This window comes from Polyodon spathula, chromosome 20 (genome assembly GCF_017654505.1).
Source record: "Polyodon spathula isolate WHYD16114869_AA chromosome 20, ASM1765450v1, whole genome shotgun sequence".
Classification (NCBI taxonomy): Eukaryota; Metazoa; Chordata; class Actinopteri; order Acipenseriformes; family Polyodontidae; genus Polyodon; species Polyodon spathula.
The window spans coordinates 13,277,794-13,302,712 of NC_054553.1; the positions used below are offsets into that span (position 1 = coordinate 13,277,794).

General features: G+C 38.3%; 1 protein-coding gene across 1 annotated transcript in view; it reads right to left on the reverse strand.

Annotated features, from left to right (window-relative positions):
* Window positions 1-13,370, reverse strand: part of LOC121295776 (putative bifunctional UDP-N-acetylglucosamine transferase and deubiquitinase ALG13) — a 32,216-nt gene extending 18,846 nt beyond the window's left edge. The window contains exons 1-14 of the mRNA XM_041220806.1: window positions 13,230-13,370; window positions 12,720-12,803; window positions 12,087-12,137; window positions 11,957-12,003; window positions 11,029-11,101; window positions 9,935-10,016; window positions 8,641-8,839; window positions 8,257-8,336; window positions 5,866-5,967; window positions 5,526-5,590; window positions 5,119-5,219; window positions 4,077-4,204; window positions 2,045-2,282; window positions 1,337-1,450 (exon numbers count right to left, since the gene is read on the reverse strand). Of these exons, the coding sequence (XP_041076740.1) occupies window positions 1,337-1,450; window positions 2,045-2,282; window positions 4,077-4,204; window positions 5,119-5,219; window positions 5,526-5,590; window positions 5,866-5,967; window positions 8,257-8,336; window positions 8,641-8,839; window positions 9,935-10,016; window positions 11,029-11,101; window positions 11,957-12,003; window positions 12,087-12,137; window positions 12,720-12,803; window positions 13,230-13,370 (1,505 nt within the window). The remainder of the gene's footprint in view (window positions 1-1,336; window positions 1,451-2,044; window positions 2,283-4,076; window positions 4,205-5,118; window positions 5,220-5,525; window positions 5,591-5,865; window positions 5,968-8,256; window positions 8,337-8,640; window positions 8,840-9,934; window positions 10,017-11,028; window positions 11,102-11,956; window positions 12,004-12,086; window positions 12,138-12,719; window positions 12,804-13,229) is intronic.
* Window positions 13,371-24,919: the final 11,549 nt, after the last annotated feature.

The following is a 24,919-nucleotide window of genomic DNA, read 5'->3' on the forward strand; positions in this document are numbered from 1 at the left end:
TGACATGTATCCAGATCAGTGCCTCTGTACTGTATTTTTGTGCATTATCCTTGCAGTCAAAAGAGAAGGTGTGGATAAATCACCCCCATACAAGAAGATGCTGCTGCAAATTTCAATATTCCCATGTACACTGTCTCAACCACTATGATAAACCGGGGTACAATCCAGGCCAATGAACAGCAAAACTGTGGATGCCATCAGCATTTCCCATTTGCCTTTACCCTGATGTTGAGGACGCCTTGCTTTTGTGGTCTAAAAATGTCTGATCAGGATGAGACATGCAGATTTATACTTATACATTTAAAATACTTCCCATTGTTCTGTAATTGAAATTTAAGTGTAACTAACTTCAATAAAAACTGACAGTATGCATTTGTCTTGGACTCTAATAAGAATTACTGAGAAAAACAACATTTTTTGCCAGCCCCATTTAATTCACATTAATGCATGTTGACTGTACAGCTTTGGACAAAAGTTTTGCATCACTCTATAGAATTAACTAATTTTGCTTCATGAAGCCAATAAAACCAGATGAATACATGTTATGTTAAAATATGAATTACAACTACAAAGTGGTATTTCTATATACTTAACGAAATAGTAATACATTGAAAAATGTGGCATTTAAAAAATGTAACATGAAATATTGTACTACCTTTCTGGCTTCCAGTAGACCTTTGCAATATTATTTTATAGTTTCTTTGATTACATGATGTTAAATTAAAAAGATCTTAAATTATGTCTCAATCCTAAAATTATAGGTGATACTAAACTTAGCTGTACTATTAAACAATTGTACAACATAGTACCCCTCGTGACACACTGCAAAACATTTGCACAGAGTTCCAGGTAACAGACTTAAATATCAGTTATTCAGTCACCAATTTCTCAGTTGTTTCCCCTGTGTTGGTGTGTGTTCACTGTAGAAGTTTAATTTTATTAAAACTGTCAACATGCTTAAGTATCTCTTAACAATATATTTTGCAGTACAGAGTGTTCCCTCATTATTTAATTCAAAAACACCAGTATTTGAAGGGACATTGTGCTTTATAGTACAAGCTCCCTTCACCAATGCACAGCCCTTCATTTTGTTACGCAGCAATTCAAATTAGGGGGCATTGCACTTTTTAATGACATGCAAACAGTGCTTGAGATGTTTAGTTGCACTGATTCCAAACAAGATATATTGTGTTGTGAGCCGTGTTTATTAAATATTAAAAGAGCCGTGAAAAGCTATGTTCAGAGCGAGCAGAAAAGGGGCTAAAATAAGGGCTAAATCAGCTAAATGCATACAAATGTGATTCTGCGGCACACTGGACAGCAGCCTTTCCCTTACCGTGACCTGTAGGAGTAGTTATCAGAGCTCTGGTAATACCGCCTTCCTGGGCTAGAGTAGTATGCTACCTCAGGTCCAACCAAATGGTGTCTATTAACGAAGCGTGCTGAACTTCTATAGAAAAAGGGAAAAAAAAACCATAGGAAACGCAATACCAAAACACACATACAATCTTCAAAACAGAGTTCTACTATGTTAGGAAACATTGAATAGCCAACCTTCAGACAGACTTTTATTACGTTGACACTTTAGAGATTGTAAGGACTGGATGTGATTTCCAGTGAATGTATTTAATTGTTGCATGCAGTTAATGGGCTCGTTACCACTGGACTTTCCCTAGCAGAGGGCAATCGGTCTCTCAATGCAGTGCTGGGTTTTTCACATTCTAATATTCTTTCAAAACTTAAAATATAAAAAAACTCTTTAAAAAAGTTAAATTAAACAAAAACCACACTATGGTAAAAAAAATCTCTGGAGAAATGACCTATTAAAAGAAAGGACAGAAACACTCCTGTATAAAGTGCGTTATCTATATCAGAAGCAATTTGTGCATTGGCTTTCCTTTGCATGTTATCTTATTGATAGTCATTTTCTAAATTATGTTATACAAACCAATAGAAATGGAAATCTGTACTAATAAACACATTACAGAGAGTGTCCACACGTTCAAATCTATCCCAGAAGTGCCTGAAGGTGATCGTCCCTCACCTGGGAGGTCCGTAGCTTCGGCCTGCCCGCTGGCTGGAGGGGTGTGGCCGGTACTGCTCGCAGGGGGCCATGCTGGTGCTGCCCGGGGGGTTGTGGATGGGGGAGGACCTGCCAGAAGGGATGTTGTGCTGCAGTCTCGGGGGGAGTCCAGACTGCCCCCTAGTGTACGCCATGGCCATGAACATCTCCTTCCCACGGGCCTTCTTGTAGAAACGCCTGCGACCCCTTACGTTGTGGTCTGTGTTTATACAAAGTCATTTAAAGTGTCAGGCAAAACTACTATTAAAGAATATTGCAGTAAAAAAATAAAAAAAATAAAAAAATACTAAAGCAAGTTTATACAACTATTTAACCCTAGGTTACGTAGTTCAGTTGTCAGTGTCTTTGAATGGAAAATAACAGGAAAAAAGGATAGTCAAGCTGCTTAACATCACCCTGGTTAAGAGTATATAACAGGAGTCAACGGAAACAAGCTCCTGATAAGTTTGGTTAATGTCATACTATTGATTTCCACCGCACTTAATATCACTTCAAAAGGCTGCATCAGTTGTCCTGTATTATCAGCACATTCTGTATACACTGTGCTCGACAGCCTTGGGACATAGCTTGACTCGTGGAGATTAGAAGTGCGAGTTCAGTGTTACTTTGACCATTGCATATTAAAAAGGATAAAGTCTCGGAAACAAAAAGATTTAAAGCATAGCCACGAAGGCTGAAATAACTGCTCCATCCGAGAAAATGTCAGGAAAACAAAACAAAAACCACAGGAAAACAATTGAGTGCCAATCACAACTCTACTACTAAAAGAACTTAAATGAACTCCTGATAATGTCAACTCCCAATGTATGCGCAGTCCCTTTTGAAGCGATATTTAGCGCATTATATATTTTATATTATATATACACAAACATTATATAAATAAAACACATGGATGAAGGCTATATTTTCATCCTGAGCCATTTATAAAAAAAAAAAAAAAAAAAAAAAATAACAAGTGATAATTCCTCTAGAGGAAAATGTACTTGAACTTTTTACCCATTCGATTCCTGAGACCATCACTTTCAATTCAACACACAAAATGTCTCGTTTTCAATCACTCGACAACACCCACACACAAATGTTCATTAAATGATTAACAAAATGAATACGTTAAAAATAAAAATGATGTAAAAGCTGGAACATTCGTATCTCAGAGAAACAGGAGGGGAACGGGAAATTCAAGGTAAAAGGTTCTTTATTATTAGCGTCACAAGGGTATCCTGTATTATAATAAAAAAATATATACTAGATGGGCCTCTGCGAGTTACAGGAAAACAACTTCATCTCGGGTACTATGACAGTTTATAAACCTTCTGTCTCGTAATTAAAATAGTTAGCATTAAAATAGTTTTTTTTTTTTTTTTTTTTCATTTTCATTTATCTACCTCACATGTCGCAAAAAAGTTTTGTGGTTTGTCAAAACTAAAATGGAACTTTTTGGCCTGAATGCAAAGCGTTATGTTTGGCGCAAACCCAACACAGCACATTACCCAAAGCACACCATCCCTACTGTGAAGCATGGTGGTGGCAGCATCTGGATTTCAGAGCATTTACAACAGCAGGGAATCTCCCTGGATAGCATGAATAACCACAGATAACCACAGATACATGGCTGATTCAAACCAGGAAGATTTCCCCAGTGCTGCAAAATGCTCTAAGCCCCAAGCTGTGGCTTATTCCAGCGGGATAGAAGTTAATCAATCACAATCCCTAAACTACGTAAACTAATATTTCAGCTAATGTCTTCTTGAAGGTACTAGCCTTAAAAATTACATACCAAGTTTCTTAAAAGTTAATTTATAATACACAATGGAGTATTTTTAAAGTTCTGATTAACAGGATCTAAACTTTCCTAGACTTCTTCTGTACAAGTAACTAATGTTGAAAAAGTTAAATCAGAAAACAGCAAGCATGCAGGCTATGAAAAAAATATTCTATGAAAAGAATGCATTTCGAAAGCATGCAGCCCAACATAAAATCTGAAGGTACAGACCGAGTTCCGCTGCATATCCATCAGACATCCTGTTGTAGTTCCCCCCTTTCCGGTTTGGGGCACTGCTCCAGGCAGGCACTGGGTTAACCTGGGTGACTGGTTTCAGGTTCGTCAAAGGGACAAGGTGCCTGGAAAGACACAGCAAAGGAATGAGGGAGGGTTTATACAGCTGGTTTCACAGTCCCAGAAGAACATTAACCTTGGATTACTTCAGGTTACCTAGAAAAGGTAATTCAAAACTAATGCTAATCAGGCCAACGAAACTATCCATTTGTTTTTGCCAGTGTCTTTGAAAATGCAAGAACAGGTGCACAGTTAAAATTCTAGCTGCATGCTGATATCTAGTCTTTTGTCTGTTGATGCATTGCAAAGTTTAATTGAGACAGTGTGTATCAAACCACTTCTATCTATATGCACACACCAACACATTTGAAATCATGTTTTTTTAATTTCATCTCAGAGGGCGATTTAAAACTTGTAACCCTGCTCGACTGCAAATCTCTTTTGACTATTTATTTGGGTGTTCAATAAACCCAGGCTGTTTATATTTTTTGTAATTATACACATATAAAAGTAGACGGAAAAGATGCAGACAGTTACTTTTAGTACTACTGTATAACATTTCTTTAAATTGTGTGTACACATTATGGCTGTTTATTCAGTAGTTGATAATTTTACTTTGAGTATGCAGGCATGTCATCCACAGGGTGAGGTACACCTCTCTGCACACAGGCTGCCCTGAATCTCCAACAACTGCCAGTGGAGAGCCCCAGCCAGCAGGGGGAAGGAAGAATGAAGCACATACAGGAGCAAAAACTCATCCAGATCTGTACTAAGTATTTGAACTGATTCAAATCCCACTACAGCACAGTTTACACTATAACTGAAATTAACACACACTATTAATTGTTACTAACTGTTAAGAACCAATGAAGATGGACCCATTGTTTTTTGTTGTTTTGAGACATGAACAGAATGGTAAAACCATATGCAGCAATTCACTTTACATACTGCTTTTAAGTATTATAGTTTCTCATCTCACTTTTCACCCAGCTCCTCTATAAAAACCGTGACTGCACTGCTGTGATGCCCAACCTCTTGGATAAAAGCATTGTAGTACTTCCCGACAGGCTCCAAGCGAACCTGGAACACAGTCAGTTTACAAGTTAGACAGGGAGACACCAGCTATTCAAACACTGCTGTGCTCAACACAACAGGCCAAATTCAATAAGTGGTCTTCCGAAGAAAGGAGGAGGGGGGTGGTTCTGCATACTGTGGTGAAACAGGGGGGTCTTTTACAGGATTGTCTCAACAAACAAACAAAGTCACCTATCCAGGAGCAACAGCAATATTGTCAGGAAATAACATTGTATTTATCAATGATCAATAACTCAACATATGTATGGTTTACGTATTCTCATGTGCAAAAAAAAAAACGAACACTATTACCTGACATTTGTCTCCCAAACAGTACTGCCTCCCAGCAAACACCATGTAGTCGGTTTTCTGAAGCTCTGTAAATAAAAATCACCATTTTCATTGGTATAAATAACCCTCCCAAACATACAAATATTGTATCCCCCAAATTGCAAAAAAGCATATATTACATATGTTATTTTTTTGATTTGCATAATTGGTATAAGTGTCGCAACAATAGATAAAACCAAATAACATCTGATTGGCACATATGTTCAATAACTCAAAACTAAACCAAATCACAGGCTTATAATGTGTACTGAAAAGAACATGTTGGGTGAACTCAAGACAACCTTCTGTGCAAAGCTTTTACCTTTCCTGCTGTCGTGCCAGACGTCAAACTCAACATTGCGGTAGATATCCGGGTCCAAAGCTTTCAGCACCTTGTAAGGAAAAGATGTCTTCGCTGAGCCGTCTGCAGACTGAAGTTCAAAAGGATCACATTAGGGTTGCTTAAAAAATTCCCTTGTAAGCATTAAGGTTTCTGCGCACACTCAACTATGAAAAAACTAAAGAAAAAAGGCATTGTCTAGTTTGTTTATATCCCGCGGGGACTACTTGCAGCATTTGGATGTTTGGTAGTATAAAATTCATATGGATTTAAATCCAGTTTCATAGGATTGCAGGAGTAACACCTGAATAAAAAATGTTTGTTACTTTGCCAGGATAATAAATTCAGGTGGACCACCACAGGAATAGAATTCAATGCATGGGAATTCTAAATTTTCCACCGACTATTTGTTTGTTGATGTTTCAGGAAACAGATTCCTCTATATATATATTTATATATATATATATATAATATACTATATATATTATATAATATATATATATATATATATATATATATATATATATTATATATACACCTATATATATCTAAGTGTGGCCTCTGGAAAAAATTAAGAGACCACTGCAAATTTTTCTTAAATCAGCATCTCTACATGTATGGCAGCCATTCCATTCCAGTGTCTGTTGAATTCCAACACAGGCACACCTCATTCTACTGAATGAGGTACTGATTAGGGGATCACCTGAAACAAATCTTATTTAACGAGGAAAAGTATAAAAACCACTCCTGTGGTCATCACTATCCTCTTGCAATAGGACCAGCTGGATGGCAAAACAGTGCTAGCAGTACCTCAAAAGTAACTGGAATCAAAAAATAACTATTGGCCATGCCCAAAGAGTTGAAAAGGAAAGTTTTGAGTGAGGAAAAGAAGGGTTCAATTCTGGCTTTACTGGCAGAGGGATACAGTGAGCGTCGGGTTGCTTCCATCCTTAAAATTTCAAAGACGGCGGTTCCTAAGAACAAGGTCAAGCAGCACACATTGGGGACAACAAAGCTACAGACCGGCACAGGGTGAAAACGACTCTCCACTGGCCGGGATGACCGCCAACTCATTCGAATGTCACTCAGCAACCGTAGGATGACATCAAGTGACCTACAAAAAGAATGGCAAACAGCAGCTGGAGTGAAGTGCACGGCGAGGACGGTTCGAAACAGGCAGGGCTGAAGTCGTGCAAAGCTATAAAAAAAAGCCCTTCATCAATGAGAAGCAAAGAAGAGCCATGCTGAGGTTTACAAAAGACCATAAGGATTGGACCGTAGAGGACTGGAGTAAGGTCATCTTCTCTGATGAGTCCAATTTTCAGCTTTGCCCAACACCTGGTTGTCTAATGGTTAGACGGAGACCTGGAGAGGCCTACAAGCCACAGTGTCTCGCACCCACTGTGAAATGTGGTGGAGGATCAGTGATGATCTGGGGGTGCTTCAGCAAGGCTGGAATCGGGCAGATTTGTCTTTGTGAAGGACGCATGAAAATCAAGCCAAGTACAAGGTTGTCCTGGTAGAAAACTTGTTTCCTTCTGCTCTGACAATGTTCCCCAACTCTGAGGACTGTTTTTTCCAGCAGGACAATGCTCCATGCCACACAGCCAGGTCAATCAAGGTGTGGATGGAGGACCACCAGATCAAGACCCTGTCATGGCCAGCCCAATCTCCAGACCTGAACCCCATTGAATACCTCTGGAACGTGACCAAGAGGAAGATGGATGGTCACAAAACATCAAACAATGCCGAGCTGCTTGAATTTTTGCGCCAGGAGTGGCATAAAGTCACCCAACATCAATGTGAAAGACTGGTGGAGAGCATGCCAAGACGCATGAAAGTTGTGCTTGAAAATCAGGGTTATTCCACCAAATATTGATTTCTGAACTCTTCCTAAGTTAAAACATTAGTGTTGTGTTTAAAAATGAATCTGAACTTATTTTCTTTGCATTATTCGAGGTCTGACAACACTGCATCTTTTTTTTGTTATTTTGACCAGTTGTCATTTTCTGCAAATAAATGCTCTAAATGACAATATTTTTATTTGGAATTTGGGAGAAATGTTGTCAGTAGTTTATAGAATAAAACAAAAATGTTCATTTTACCCAAACACATACCTATAAATAGTAAAACCAGAGAAACTGATAATTTTGCAGTGGTCTCAATTTTTTCCAGAGAGAGAGAGAGAGAGATATATATATATATATATATATATATATATATATATATTATATATATATATTATTTTTTTTTTTAAAAACATATTTATTCTTCTGAAATGTGTAACAAAAAACAAAAAACACACAAACTGCACTAAAGCTCATATTAAAACTGCAAACCATGCACCCCAATATCAGTGTGCTCTGGGATCACCTCTTACCTTCTGCTCTTCTGGGCCGGCTTTGGATTTCTCTTCAGGATTGCCACCCTCAGTCACCTCCCAATCCTCCTTACTGCACATTTAACAAAAGGAAGAATACCAATTACCAGAAAACATGCAACACAAACTCAAAACACTTACAATACAAATGCCATTGAAATCTTTGATTGGTTCAGACATTTGTTTACTCAAATCTTGATAGATTATATATATACATTCCCCTCTGTCAACTCTTCCACCAGTTTCATGGTGAAGTTTAGACGCTCAATGTTACATTAAATGGTACCACATACACAGTCGTAGACAAATGCTGAGACTCAGCCAATACCATGAAATTACCTAAATTCTAATTTGACATTAAAATGTTAGCTATTAACTCAAAGGCTGACTTCTTGTTTTCTGCAGAGCTTTTGTGGGTCTTCTCGTCGCTGGTTTCAAAGTTGGTGTCCTCGCTACACATTGAGGAGCTGTTGCGGTACCGCCGCCCCCCACTGCCGTGGAACACATCCAGGGCACAGCGAATCTCCTCCTCCTTGATCCCAAACACATCCTTATACAGGACCTCGTACAGCACAGCTGGAGAGGAAAGCAAACACACACTGGCGTCTCTCTATTCTGGTCACAGACAGGCCAATTTATTCAATCTTCATCATTTATTTTTAAACTGAATATAATGCTAATATTTGAATTGTTCAATTATCCTTTCACAAATTGCCTATATATTGAAAAATACAGCAATAACACTGAAAGTAGTGCTATAAACTCCTGTTTACCCCAAAGTTTACAGATGGTCCAAAGATAATAAATAAATAAACAAACAAACAAAGACTAGATGATTTAAGTGGCAGATTTGCAAAGCTTACTGTATGCATCAGGAGTAATGTTTAATACAATTTTCTGAAGGGAATTAAAAGCTCTAATGTTTAAGGAAGTAACTTCCTTTTTCCTGTGTCAAACTTTTAAACATTATCAAAATTGAATTCATGTTCCAAACTGCCCTTTATTAAAAAGAACATTTATTTTAAACTGTTACAAGGGACGACTTATACTTACCAGATTAAAGTTAAACCTTGTGTGGATAGCCTTGTGCTTATACTTAATCTGAGGGTCCATCAGTAATTCATTCCTTGTTAAAATTGTCCTTAAGCAAATTGGCCAGATAAGGAGATAAGCATTTGTTTTAAAGGGAAGCTGTTACAAAAGATATGCATAGTAGATGACTTGCAGGACGAAAAGCTCCCCAAGGCTACAGATTGAATTGGTATCTGTAGACTGGTTTCTGGCTCCCTCCAAACATGTAATTCGCTTCAGGAAATGCTGTTACTGATGGCCGAATTTTTTTAAAGGACGGAATACTAAGCATGCGCAGACTTTCTAACCCTGTATACCAACTCCCTGTTCTGTCCCTGACTAACGCATCACAGATTTCAAAGTCACAGCCTGAATTCTGGAATAGAACAGTCTTGGGAAAAGACTTTAATATTTGTACAACTGCTGGACTCATTTTCTGAAGCTATAGCTAATCCATCGTTAATCCGGACAAAAGACAAGTAGCATTTCAGGGTTCTTCTGTCCCAGATCTAAACATTTTAGGGACACACTCATTAACAACAGAATAAGGACAAAATAGAGAAAAATAAACCTAGCATATTTGGTGTAACAAGTACTAACCTTGGCACACTGCTGCATCAGCAGGGTAGTGTTTTGGATACACATTATCATAGTGGCCATTGTTAGAACAACAGAGCACAACCTGAAATACACAAATAACAACCCATTACAGGTCTGACTGGAGATCTTGCTCATTAAAACACATGTCATCTTGCCTGTAAAATGACCAATACTTTGGATGTAGTCTTGTGTTCATTCACATTGTAATTTACCCATATCTAATTTACTAACGGGGCGCATTTTTAAAGGCTTTGTTAAAAGTCATGAGGAAAAGGACTTCATAGGACTGGTGTCTTATTAGATTGCAATCAAACGTGCTTATACTTAACTACATTTTAGTGACAATATACCGACTGCATATTACATTACAAAGACATACCAAATATGGATGTTTTGCTGGAGAGTAAATTAACCCAGTCTTGTACTGTGTTCTCTTTGTTAGGATCTCTCTACTGGAAGATGTGACTTAGCTGCTGCATGACCTCTTCATTGAGTTTTTTCCTAGAGAGGTGGCTCCCCCTGCTGAACTGTTATTTTATACAGTGTGTATCCTGCACCAGCTGGGCTTGTCAAAAAGCCTATCAGCAATGACACAGATAAGCTGAAAATGATCTATGAAGGAGACAGCTGGATGGATTAGGTAGAAAGAAGCACAAAGCGACATTAAAAATAAAAAGCATAAATCAACCAATTGTGAATAGAAGGGAGCAATGTGTGGAGAATGCAACATTTTAAACTGACCTAATCTATGACTTAACTGTTTATACAGTAATCTAAAAAGCTCGGCTGAGCTCTTATGATTTGCCAATTATATTCAGCAACACAGAACATGGAGGTAAATAGAGGCTGTTGGTTCCTTGGTCACACTGGCGTGAGAAAGCGTGAGACACTAAGGTGCATAGAGTGCACATATTTTGGTTCTAAACTAAAGAACATCTTTATTAGGCTTGATTTTCCTACAAATTATTTGGGGTTAAGGAGAGTTAAAAAAAAAAAAAAAAAAAAAAAAAAAAAAAAAAAGCAGAAATACAAGAGACACACTTGTAAAAAGACAATCCTACTAGAACTGAGAAAACAGCATTTGCTTTCACTACCTTTTCTGTGTAATCATCATCAGCAACTTCAGTAGGTGGTTTTCCTGGATGACGATATATAAGGAAGCGACGTCTACAGGAGACAAAGAAACCCAGATTATACAATTACTCCCCCGGTACAACAAATGACAGCAGAGTCTTGCTAATAAGAAACTGTTCTGCCCAGAGCCTGCTCAGATTAGGGATTAAACAAAAAAAAAACTATTGATGCTACTGTAAATGCTTTACACCCTTTTTGCATCTGATATTTTAGTCTGGTCTATACAGCAGCTATTCGCACGCATTTAATTATTATTGCCTGGTTTGGATTATGGGTCAGATTAGGTCAGTTCTACAATTTACTTGATCATAGTACATCAACCAATTAGGACTAATTAAGATTGAAATAATTTGTCCATCTTTCTTGACAAGGGAGAAGTGCTCATAAAATACCATGGTGTCGGACATACTCGGACAAACTGGCTTATCCATGTTGGGATGGTATCAAAATATCTGCGATGTTTGAGGACTTGGGTACACTTTTTTTCTATGTGTAATATCAGACCCTTATCAATACACTACAACAGACGCAATCTCTCTCTCGAAATTACTTGGTACAAATGTTAACATATAACTTAACAGAATTATAATGTAACTTAATAGAATTACAATTGCTTATTAAACAGCAGAAACCTTTCAGTAAATCACAGTAACAATAATTAATGTACAATATCTCCGTGGATTCATGTCAATCGTGTACAGTTGCAATCAGTTTCAGGTCAGGGCTGCGGTGCACAGTGTCACTCCATGCAGAGCTGTGAGGGGAAGCTCTCATGGTGCCTGACTACCCAAAGTCCCTAATTGTTCACAAGCACCGAAGCAGCAGCTATCAAAACATAGACCAGTGTAATTTATCACACTTAAGAAAAGCACCTCAAACTTCACTTACTTATACATTAAGGAAAGAGCTTTAATCTCCACCTGGCCAGCGGTTTCCTACAAAATCAACAAAAACAAAAAATTATTAGCTTCAGCAAAAACCCCTGAACCAACACAAGGATTTAACAGAGGGGTCATACCTTTGGGTCTTCCAACCGCTCCAAATACTTTTCAAAGGACCCTTCAACAAACTAGAATACGATATGTTAAAATGCAAGGCAATATGTTAAAATTCAGTTACGTTATACAGAAGTAAAGTCTGCAACACAACAATATGACCCTATTTGTACAATTACAGGGATGGACATAAGACTCCTATTACAAGGCACTTTGATCTATTCCTGGTTTCCTAGGAGTTTAATAAGACACACCCAAGCTTGTTACATACACACTAATTAAGCTTAGTAAGCTTACCAAAACCCGGAATGGGTGAAACTGCTATGCAATAAGAGTGATTTCCAACAGTAATTAACATTTCGTTTTATACTGGTGCAAGAGCTACTCTGGACACATGTCCTGTGTTGTACTCTATGTCCTGTGTTGTATTCTATGTATTGAAAATCAACCAGTGCACATGTGTTTTATGAGTTAACAATGAAAAACATTTAAAAAATACAAAAACAAAAAACACAAACAAAAAAAAAAACACACATTTAAAAATCACGACAAAAATGACATAAAAAAAAAAAAAAAAAAAACATCTGTATGTTTGCTAAATTCTTAATTTTTTTTTTTTTTTTTTTTTGTTTAATACTGAATAAATAAATACTTACAGGCTCAAAGTTGCATCGGTTGGCCCTCATAAAGGAAACGCATGCCTTCCTGATGTGCTGGTGGTAATTCTGAGAATAATAAAGCTGGGTAGAAACATTTATACAATGAAATCACCAAGGAAATACAGGTCAAATTGAAAAAAAGAAGGGGAAGAGAGGAGAGAGAGATAAATAGATTACACTTTCCATTTGAACAAACCAATGTCAAATCAAGCAATGTAAATGTCAAAATAAGGTATATAGCTACCAACCCACATTTAACGACTACTTGCGGGGTACAGTTGTATATTTCACCTCACGCAATTACACTAAACGTCACTGTACACTAGACAGTTTTGATGATAATATAAAGCAAATATTTTCTCTCAGAAAAATGTAAACAAACCTCATTACAGCGCAGTAAAAGTACATTCAATTACGAATGCTAATGTACAAGCAGCAACTTCTTCAGTTTGACACTTATTTATTTTCATTTTCTCTCAGAACTCAATAGACATTTTTGTATCTTACCTGTTCAGAAACAGCTCTAAATAGACATGAGGCATCTCTTGCTGTAATTTTTCTATATAAACCCAAACTGGCCAGGTAGTCATCCATGTTGACCTCGCTCAACGGCTTCTGTCCAAAATACTTCTTCCAACCTTTCTGCATTTTAAAGAAAATATACTACAAATAAACAAGTAACAAATCAAGACTTCGCATCTCAATGTTGTCGAGTGCATGAACAGAAACCGAAGAAAACCAAATTTCCCATCGGTGTTTGTTTGTTTGTTTTTTTGTTTTTGTTTGTTTGTTTGTTTGTTTTGTGTTTTTTTTTTTTTTTGTTTTATTTTTGTTTCCTTTCGAAGAAGAAAAAGCGTCACACAGCTGGTACAAATCTGCCAAAGTAATACTAGCGTGTAATTGTAAAACAGACTTCAGGTGACAAATGAACAGTCGATGGGCTGTTAATTTGAAGTTTTAATTTTTTGGCTACATCGAATTTATCTTTCAGGAGCTGATACATTAATACAAAGTAAACTGTTTGTGGCCCTTTCAAATGCACACAACGCAACAGTTAAATCTGACCTGTCAAGTCTTAAGTATTATTATTAGGCTACTACCAACTGCTCAAATTTGTCTTAGATTGAATGAATTACCTGTTTAATTCCAGATAAAAGAGAAATGCGAATTTCCGAATCACAATATAGTGGCTATATATATATATATATATATATATATATATATATATATATATATATATATATATATCTTATACTACAATATTTTCGTGGATGTTATAAAAGCCGAAGACAAAAAACCGCCATTTTTTGGCGGTCAGTGTCTGTGCCCAGACAGGGAGTCCACTCTAATGATGTGTTTTTTTTTTTTCTTTCTTTTTTTAAAATACGCTTCCTCGTGCTGCTACCCATGATAACTGCTTTTTTTGTCTTGTTGGGTGTTTGAGAAACGTTAACACTTATTTAATGGTCAGTCTCTTTCGTGCTTTTGGACAGAAAATACTTATGATGTTTCGTCCTGATGCCGTAAGAACATCTTTAAGTAGCGCTAATTGATTGATTTGCCCATCCCCATGTGATACAGTTATACCACAAGTCGGCATTACCTCACGTGGTTATGTGTTTATTTATTTATGTTTTGTTTTTCAATCAGACAAACAAACAAAAAAAAAATCTACATTTTCACGTTAGTTGATCAATTATAAAAAGCATAAGGGTGTTTTTCGTCTAATCTATATAGTGTGTGTGTAATACAACATAGCTATGATGCTGCTAGCAGAAATTCAAAGTAATTGGTACTAGGGCTCCTCTTTTCTAGGTACTTCACTATATGATTAAATTAGCAGGGGCATGTTAAAATATAAAAATCTGCTACCTGCATTTTTTTTTTTTTTTTTTTTTTAATGAAACCTAGTTTTTATGTACACTAAACTCTCAGATCCTGATCGGCCCCAATCTTGGACAGCCTTGATCTAAGGTTACAGTATGTTTTAACTGACCCGCATTTCCAGTAACTACAATACATTCAAATAAATTGCTAATCTAGCAGCCTCCAGAGTTGGTAGTTTGATTGGCACTGCAAATTAATCTTGTAGCTGTTGACTCATGTAATAATGTAGTACATTTTGGGTCATCACAAATCTGTAAAAAATATATGTCATTTGAGCAAATGGATAATGACATGTTACAAAACATAAATAAATGATAAATTGATGCATGCATGCCCACACTAAAAAAATACACTAGTAAATAAAATATGTGTATTCTAATTAGTTTATTGTGTATATATGTTCCATAGATTTATCTCAATACAATCACAAGAGTTGGACAGAAAACACCAATAATATGAAGCACACGTTTTTCTGTGTAAAGTTGGGTGTCCTACCAATTAAATATTCTGCAATATTTAAAAGAAAGCTGCATCTACCAGCGAGATCAGTGATTAGGTTACTGAATATGTTGAATGTTTTTAAAGCTCACCTGCCTAACTCAGTGTTTACATTACGAGGGGAAAAGATTTGGACATGGTAAACAACACATTACAGTTCAATAAGACGGTCAACAGTATTGGCTCAATGGCACAGTGTGTTAATACACTAGCATAAATGGACCACATTTTCACAGCATTTACTCAAGTCTTCAATAAGCTCTTTTTGAAAGAAGAAAATTCAGTAGTAATGTACAAAAGAGAAACAAACAACTTGTGGTGTTTGAGATACAGTACCTCCAATTAGATGGCTTAGATGTTTGACACTAGTTTTGTAAAGTCAATAAGGTGTTTTTCTTCTTTAAAAAATAAGACTGGAGTAATAAGTTAATAAGATTGGAGTGAACTTTGAAAACATGGCTGTGGCAAAGTGGTTGGTAAGGGGAACAGATGTCGCGGTGATGCGGTGCAGGAGTGATGAACAGACAACAGTGATTCAGTGAATAAGTGCTTTATTGCTCTTTTCCAGGTCTGGCGACCGTCAAAAATAATAAATCCCCGGCAATACACAACAATGTGTAAAGCACGGGGATAATGAAAACAAGGGCACAGTCCCGAACAAAAACAACGGTACGGTCACCAGTCCTGGGTGATCGAAAACGGTCACCGCACTGTCTATTAGTGCGACAAAGACAGACAATTACAGACAGACAGAAAATAACACACAGCACGTACAACACTCTTCACAAATACTCTGAGAGCTCCTCTCTCAGTCCTTCTCTCCTAACGTTAACCCAAACGAAGGAAAAGATCAGCGTTACCCTGGCCCCTATATGTAATCCCGCATGATATCGAGATAAACGGTTGCAGCTGCCTTAATACTTGCAGCTGCCTCTCGTTTACCTCTCAAATCAATACGGTCTTAAAACAGAGTCGCGCTTCCCTCCAGGCTGACCCACTTCCCTGACCCGGAAACGAACTGTCAGGCCAGCCCTTCCAGATACTTCTCCTCCCGTTGTTTAGCGCCCTCATAGATCGGGAGGAAGATTCATCATCAGAACTCATCTTTCCGTCACAATGGCCCAGTCTGTTTTATAAGCACGAAAACCTTCATGCAGTTGTAGCGAACCAGATTATTCTATAAATACCGGCTGTGCACTTACATTTACTATAATTGTAATAAAGGCTTTATAGTACACATTAATTGAGAATAATAAAGCTGGGTAGAAACATTTATACAATGTGTACCTTTGTGGCAAGCTGAGCCCACATCCCAAAGTCATTAGCCAACAATTGTAGCAGTCTCTACAAGAGAAGCCATTGATTGGAGGACAAGGAGACTGAACAGCTCTATGGAACTAAGATGATTGTCCAAGGGGCATTGTGGCAGAATTTACAGTAGGAGAGGACTTTAATCTCTGGTGCCAGTAATCAGTGGCATTTTATAAGCACTACAATGCATCACAAAAAAGAGACAACCTCCTGCTATGTTAATGTAACATGTAACCGAGATGTATACTGGTGCAATGCAGAGCCATGCAACATACCACACTCTTAGCACTGACCTTAGTCAAGATACACCTGTATGGTGCATGGTCATTTTAGGGATTTACTGGGCGTCCAGCTGATCTTCGATTTACTTTGACTTAACCTTGTACCTAATTAAAGTGCCTCTTTTCACTTTTTTGAACCTTTAACTATACCTACCATTTTAGTGAAATATAAAGACAACAGTTTAATAATACACCTATCTCTTTGCTTTAATTGCACATTATTCACATTGCTCAGTTGAACTCTTGCACTCCCAAACACAGCCCCTCGCTCCACTGTGCCTGCTTGTTTGTGATTTGGACAACTGATTGACGATTATTAGTTGCACAGATAGAAATAGTGAAATACAAAAACAAAAACACACAAAACAGACTGCTTTAAACTGTATGGTAGCTACAAATGTTGCAGCTCCAAAAAAGAAAAGAAAGGTACAATAACATGGGCCATCAGTTAGAGACTTCAGTAATATCTGTAGCTCATTTAAAGATCCATCTATACACATCCGGATCTTTGGATAATCCAAGGAATTCAGCTCCCTACAGCAGGAGTTTCATGGACTCGATCCTAGCAGGAAGCCCTTGTTGAGTACAGGTCAGCACTCAAAGCATTGTCATTTCAGATCATTTTACAGGCTGAACAAATAAAACAGTGTTGATAAGACCGGCTGTTCATGGGATCTCTAAAATTATCAGGATAAAGTTTATAAAATAATCAAAACATGTTGAAGGTGGACATTAAATCGGCAACATTTTGATGGTCTTTTCACAAGAATGGTTGTGACGCTGGGGCATATTATTTAATCTTAGTACATATTGTACTATATTTAATAATGAATTCTGTCAATTATACTGCTAGAGGCACTAGCCATGGTTCTGAAAATGGGGGAGGGGGGTATGCAGCTCTAGACAGGAGATTTTGATTTTGCATACTCTATAAAATAAATAATAACGGTTTTGTACTATGATTTTTCTACAGCTTGTAGCAAAATCTGAACCGGCTGTGTAAAGTGTGTTGAATTGACATGGCGTCATAACATACATGAATTATTTAAATGTTATTGAAATGTTCAAAAAGCAGTGCAAAATAGGAATGAGCTGAACAACACCATTACTGTTACTGTTACTGTTACTGTTACTGGGAAATTGCACAATAAAAACACACCCAACAAAACATTATCCAATCACTAGTTAGCCCTGTTACAATCACAGTAAAAATAAGAAATTGGAAAAGAGTTAGGTTGTAGCATAAACCCTCCCCCCTGCCCATAAGTCCAACAGCAACCATCGTAAGTTTTTTTCCCCTCTTTTGCATTAAGTTTTATAAGGAATAAATAATGATAGCATGGTAAACAAGCAAGTAATTATTTGGCTTTTAACAAGCCTTTCTCTTTAATACTTTCAACTGCCCATACAGGAAAAAATATTTATTTTATATATAATAAGAAATGTATTATACTTCTATTTCTCCAACATCATTAAATGAAATGGAATATAATAAAATATATTATCAAGATGTTTTATACATTTTTAATACACCAAAATTGGCCTCTTTTCTAGATATGAAAAATATGTGATATATGGTACATATATGTTTTATGTATTTAAAATATATAAATATGTATATATGTTAAAGATATCATTAATGCTTTTATATTCTCTGTGGTATATTTTAGTATATTAGTTAATGTTTAATTAATGTCATTGGCCAATATCACTGTAGCAAAGTGGTGAGTGAATACAGGTGAGTGCAGTGCAGAGCAGATTAATCACGCAGACAATTGCTTTCAGGTGCAAGGGTGTTTATTGAAATAATTACAATGTCCAGAGCCTTAAGGCAAACACCTGTAAATAATAAATGCTGTAGTGATACAGCGGCGTGTATCACTTGTAATTTGTAATCCCTGGGTTTGACCCGCAACCAAAAATCCAGGTTTTATACACATCCACACTAAAGACAAAACTCAAACACAAGACAGTGAGTGAAATTAGGTGCTAGTGGTGTAATTACAGTTCTCCATGAAATGCTGGAGTGAAAGTGATGTCTGGGTTGATGCTGGCTTTAGCTACAGCTCCGGCTCATGTTAATGGTAGTCTATAGACACAATTAACAGTTACAGCCAACACTAACAAACACAACACAAACATGGTTTTCAGCCATATGTTTTACTCCTTCAAGGTTAAATCCAACCATTTACAAAGGAACAGATTACTTTGCTACACCCCTATTTTATACCCTCCCTCATGACCCCTTGGTTAACAAGCGCATCCGCGTCTCCAATCCTCTGATGCCACGCTGTTTCCCGTTTGGGTCATTGAGCTCAGGTACTGTAGCTCAGTCCCTTTTCTAGCCACCCAACGTCCACCTACCCATGGGAATAAAGTGTCTGCCTTTTAGTCCAGGATACTCTGTTCCCTTTACCTAGTGCCCTCACAGGTCGGGAGGGAGATCTAACACCAAGCGTCATTCAATCTCTGTTACAATCATATATTAGCATCATTAGCATCAGGGAAACTAATGAATACATTCTTAATGTATTTTTACTCAGTTCCAAAATATTTACACCAATTTGTTGCTAAATATATATTTTGAATTATTTAAACAGCATCCTTAAATAATGTTTTTAAAATGTATGACAAATGTAAGGCAAAAACAATATATTTTAAATGTATGGTAAGTTTGTTGCAAATATATATTGATAACAATAGATTGTAAAGTACAATTTTTAGTCAGTTAAATAAAAGGAATTAGTATTGTATAAAAAATACATTAAAAATATCTGGTGCATTTGGAATATAGGATATTTTAAATATAATTTAATCTGTGAGCCATTGTGGTAGAGTGTCCTGCCCCTTTATGTTTATAAGTGTTTTATGTTGTATGTAGTGTGTTAATTTTGGTGTTTCTGTATAAAATACACGGGATATAAATATGGGTTACGAGCACAAGTGTTTAAAATGTATGTTTGTATTTAGGCACGAGGATTGCACAGCACTTCACATGCAAGTAAACTAATATGTGAGCATGGGGAATTGCACCTTTATTAATTCACGTGCCGTTGTACCGAGACTCCAATTGAATGATTGATTAGCAACCGAGTTTTGGTATAGCTGCATAAAAGCTGCATGTTTTCACTCACTCGGGGTTGTGTGTTTGTGAGTGGAGAACGGGTGAGAGAGAGAAGTTTTTGGGGTTTTGAAATAACAATTGCTATAGCGTGCTGGAAGTGCCAGCCCGGTACTTGTTTGTCTGTTCGTCCACTGTCTTGTTTAGTGTTGTCCGTTTTGTTTACCTTTTTATTTTGGCCTCAACTGCCGTGTCCTGTTTTGTGAGCTTTGTTTATATCTTTTGTTTCTTTATTATTTGCAATAAAACTCACCGCCATTCATTAGTGTTTGGAGTCTATTTCTGGTCTGACATCACCCCTGCAGAGCCATCCTGGTCACAGTTGGTGTTAGAAACGGGATGACGGCACCTCCTAGCGTCAGACCAGGAGTGTTTTTGTTTTGTTTGAGAAAAAAAATAAATGGGAAGCAGCGGCAGGAGAAAGCAGCAACAGCAGCGCGGGGCCGGGCGCAGGTCCCGTCGCATCTTTACCACGCCGGATGTTTGCCTTGCCTGTCTGGATGAGGAAGGGTGGTGCTTCCTGTGTGGTGAGGTCAGGTACCGCCCACTCACCCAGAGCCACGCATGGCAGAAGATGGAGGAGCCTGAGCATCCAGCATCGGGGGGAGAGGTCTCACTGGCTCAGAGGCTGACGAATTTCCTCTCTTCTGAGGGAATCTTGGGATGGCTGGTGGAGCCTGGGAGGAATGCTGAAGAGGACCTCCCTGATCAACCTCCTGTGGGCAACCTCCACAAGCCTGTGGGAAGCCTGGGAAAAGCAATACCGCTCAGTGTCCCTCCCAAACATTGTGGACATGGTAATCCGCTACCTGGCTGCAGATATGGCAGGGCTCCCACTATCTCCCACTTTATTGGGAAAAGCCCTGCCGCTGCCGTCTCCAGCGCCAGAGGGACAGGAGCCATCGCTGCTGTTTCCAGTATCAGAGGCAGAGGAGCCATCACTGCCCTCTCCAGCATATGAGGGAGAGCCGCACCATTCCCCTGTAACAAGTGTAGATTACACGTCACTCCCACCTCTGTCACCAGTAGACTACATGCCGATCCCACCTCCACCAGCAGGATCAAAGCAGCAGGAGCTGTCTCTGCCTCTGCCTCTGCCTCCTCCACCACCAGTGCAGAGCAGCAGGAGCTGCCTCTGCCTCCTCCACCGCCAGGAGCAGAGCAGCAGGAGCTGCCTCTGCCTCCTCCACCACCAGGAGCAGAGCAGCAAGAGCTGCCTCTGCCTGCTCCACTGCCGTCACCACCTTGGGAGGACTGCTTGCAGCTCCCACCTCCACCAGCAGAGGATGAATTCCTGCTGGTTCCGCATCTACCACCGTGGTAGGACTGCTTGCAGCTCCCACCTCCACCAGCAGAGGGTGAATTCCTGCTGGTTCTGCTTCCACCATCCAAGGATGCCTGCCTCACACCGCCCAACGATGCCACGTTGGCATTGCCTGGGGCTGCCCGCTGCTCCGCATTGCCTGGGGCTGCCTGCTGCTCCGCATCGCCTGGGGTTGCCCGCTGCTCCGCGTCACCTGGGGAACTACCGGTTACAAGCTACGAGGGAGAAGTGGAGCTCCTGCTGCCATCTCTATGGCCATGGGCTCCCCTCCGCTGCTGCTTCCGTCAAGCGGAACTGCTTTCCTGGGGGTGAGTGTCAGCCCTGCATTTCCGCAAGAAATATTGTGGCTGGAGCCCAACAAGGGGGAGCTGCCGGCTATGAAGAAGAGGGAATGGGTCAGGAGACCACATCCCCCCGCAGCACTTTCGCTGCAGGGAATTTGGGGCCCGGAGCCCCACAAGGGGGAGCTGCCAGCTACAAAGAAGGAGGGGAAGGTCAGGAGTCCACCCCCACATGGACAGGATTGCCTTGGCTGGAGGAGCTGGCCTGGGTACAGACAGCCTGGCCACTACAGCTGTTGGCCGCCACCTTTGGACCGTTGGTGCCCGTGTTCCTGGGCCGGGACTATAAACCAGGACTTTGGGACTGAGGGGGGAGGTGGCCATTGAGGCCAGGTGTGCTGCGCACAAGGGGGGGCATATTTGGCGGAGTGTCTCACCCCTTTATGATTATGTGTTTTATGTTGTATGTAGTGTGTTTAATGTTGGTGTTTCTGTATAAAATACACGGGATATAAATATGGGTTACGAGCACATGTTTTAAAATGTATATTTGATTTTAGGCACGAGGATTGCACAGCACTTCACGTGCAAGTAAAATAATATGTGGGCACGGGGAATTGCACCTTTATTAATTCATGTGCAGTTGTACTGAGACTCCAATTGAATGATTGATTAGCATTCGAGTCTCGGTACAGCTGCATAAAAGCTGCATGTTTTCACTCACGCGGGGTTGTGTGTTTGTGAGTGGAGAACGGGGGAGAGGGAGGAGTTTTTGGGGTTTTGAAATAACAATTGCTACAGCGTGCTGGAAGTGCCAGCACGGTACCTGTTTGTCTGTTCGTCCAGTGTCTTGTTTAGTGTTGTCCATTTTGTTTACCTTTTTATTTTGGCCTCAAGTGCCTTGTCCTATTTTGTTTAAATTTTTTATTTCTTTATTATTTGCAGTAAAACTCACCACCATTCATCAGTGTTTGGAGTCTATTTCTGGTCTGACATCACCCCTGCAGAGCCATATATTTATTTTATATGTTGAAAATATATGGCAAGGTTATAAATATATTATTCATATATTTAACATGTTTCCCATTCATAAAAAAAAATATTAAAAATATATTTTCTTTCCTGATGGACATGTTTTTTAAGCACTGTGGGAATACACTTCTAAAACTGCATTCTTAAACTAGAACATCGGTCACCTTAATAATTTTCAGTTTACTGAAAACAAAAATGAATGAAAAAAAATCACATAAGTTATAGTATACTTTTAGAGCTTCTTAATTCATATCAGAAAGTCGCTGTGTGATTAAATATTCCAATATTCTGTGCTTTGCTTCTAATCTCCACTCATTCCCAGCACACACAATCACTGTTAGCAAGCAACGTCAGTTAATTCAGCTGTCAAATTCAGTGTAAAACTAGCCACTAAGTCTCAAATTGAAAACTGCCTACCTTCAAACAGGCATATCAGACTGATGACAGAAGGACTGATTGATAGCAAACAAGAATGAGAGAATAACTTAAGACCACTTCATTAACCAAAATTAAAATAATGTATTATGGATGCAGGGAAAACCCATTAAGAACATGCTGTGCAGCGTCAACCTAGAAGTTTGTCTTTGTGAACTTGTTTTTATTCCATTGTGATCCTACATAAAGGGGAAATACAGAAATATAATGTTTTTTGTGTAAAGAAGAAAAGATTTTTAAAAATACATGATCTGAAATCAAATGAACTGAAACACAATCTTGTAAATGCACCATTGTATTACAGACTTAATACGAGTGCAAATGCAATGAAAGTGAAATATAACGTTTCTATTTTCAAAACAAATAATAAAAATAATACTAAATGTACTATTTACGAACACATTATACATACAATTCTGGCAATGTCTAAATCAGATTGGCAGATTTGACCTGAATTGAAGTCAAAGTAGATGCTATAGTCAGAGGTGAAAGTAACTTTAATTTCTTATTACCGGTACAGTGTTATTTTCAGATATGTGTTAAAAATTGGTACTCAGCGCACTACGCTTACTCCCGCATTACTAAACAACTTCCAATAAGAAAGCTGGTATGTTATGCTATTTTCGGTCTTTTACATCTTTTTTAATTGACTTTACAATATTTAAGTCTTTTACATTGCTTTTAATGTAATTTGTCATTTTTCCAACATTTATCGTATGCAATACATTGGGTCTTGTACATTTTTTTTCCTTGTGCAACTTTGCGGTGCACTTCTCATGAATTGCTTTTTTTCTTTTTTAGAGAAATTGACTGTCGGTTTCCAGTTTTAAGTTTGAATAAAAATAATGTAATGGTAAATGTACCTCTTTAGACAACAGAAAAAACATCCATCAGATCGCAATTGATTGCATATGTACCAAAATCTGACAGCGCACCACTACATTGACTCTATAGTCCAGATTACAGCTTATATCAAAGTGAAAAACAACATCCACAAATTTGAACTTGAAGCCTATCTATAAACTTCAGGTAAAGACGATAGTGACAGACAAGTTGAAAAAGGCATGCTAATAGAATAATCTAGCTGGAAAAAATAAATCGGTAAATATTTTTTTGTATTTAAATTTTTTATTACTTGTGCATTTTTCCTCAGGGAGATCAGACAACGTCCATTAGGTAAACTTTTCCCCCAGTACTACCACTAGTTGAATGAAAATTGATTTGAGATCGTTTCAAGGACTCGAGACTCGAAGTCAAATATTCATGACTCAGACGATAGTGACTCAGACTCGGACTCAAATGATAGTGATTCGAACTCGGGCTCAAATGATAGTGACTCCGACAGACTCAAATGCTAGTGACTCAGACTTGGACTCGGACTCCAGGTTTGAGAACTCGACTACAAGTCTGCCTGGCGATGAGATCATAAAAATCTCTATAACCAGCATGGACGAGCCCGGCTATTTTGCATAGGTTAGACGCTCGTTTGTGGTGCGTGGGGTCACCAGTTTACAGCAAAAATCAAATACAATAGGTGTAGCGAGTAGTGTAAAATCCACCGTCAAGTAATTGGCCTGACACAGAGGCACCTAACTTTGTTTAATAGTGGGGTGGTCAAAGTTAAATAAGAACTGCCAAGCTATTTTTTTTTATATTTTTTTTTTTGCTAAGAAGCTCCGGTAAACTTAATTTTTACTGTTCAATTTTTTTCAAGTTACTGTTTTTTAAATAGTTAACCCACAAAAAATACTGGACAGGTGTTTCAGCATAAAATAAAGAATATTTACTAACTGAGCATTTATTAAGCACAAACACAAGTACCACCAAATGGCAGAACCAGTTCCAGTGGCAGATCTGCACAATGCTGTAGAGTACCTATAATTCCAACATGCAGCTTATTAAAGGGACGTGTTAACAAACACAAACAATAACATGTACAAAATGGTATAATAGGGCTTTTTTTATTGATAGACGTATGTATGTTAACAGTTAAAAAAAAAAATTCCTTGCTCGGCTTTGTTTTAAAT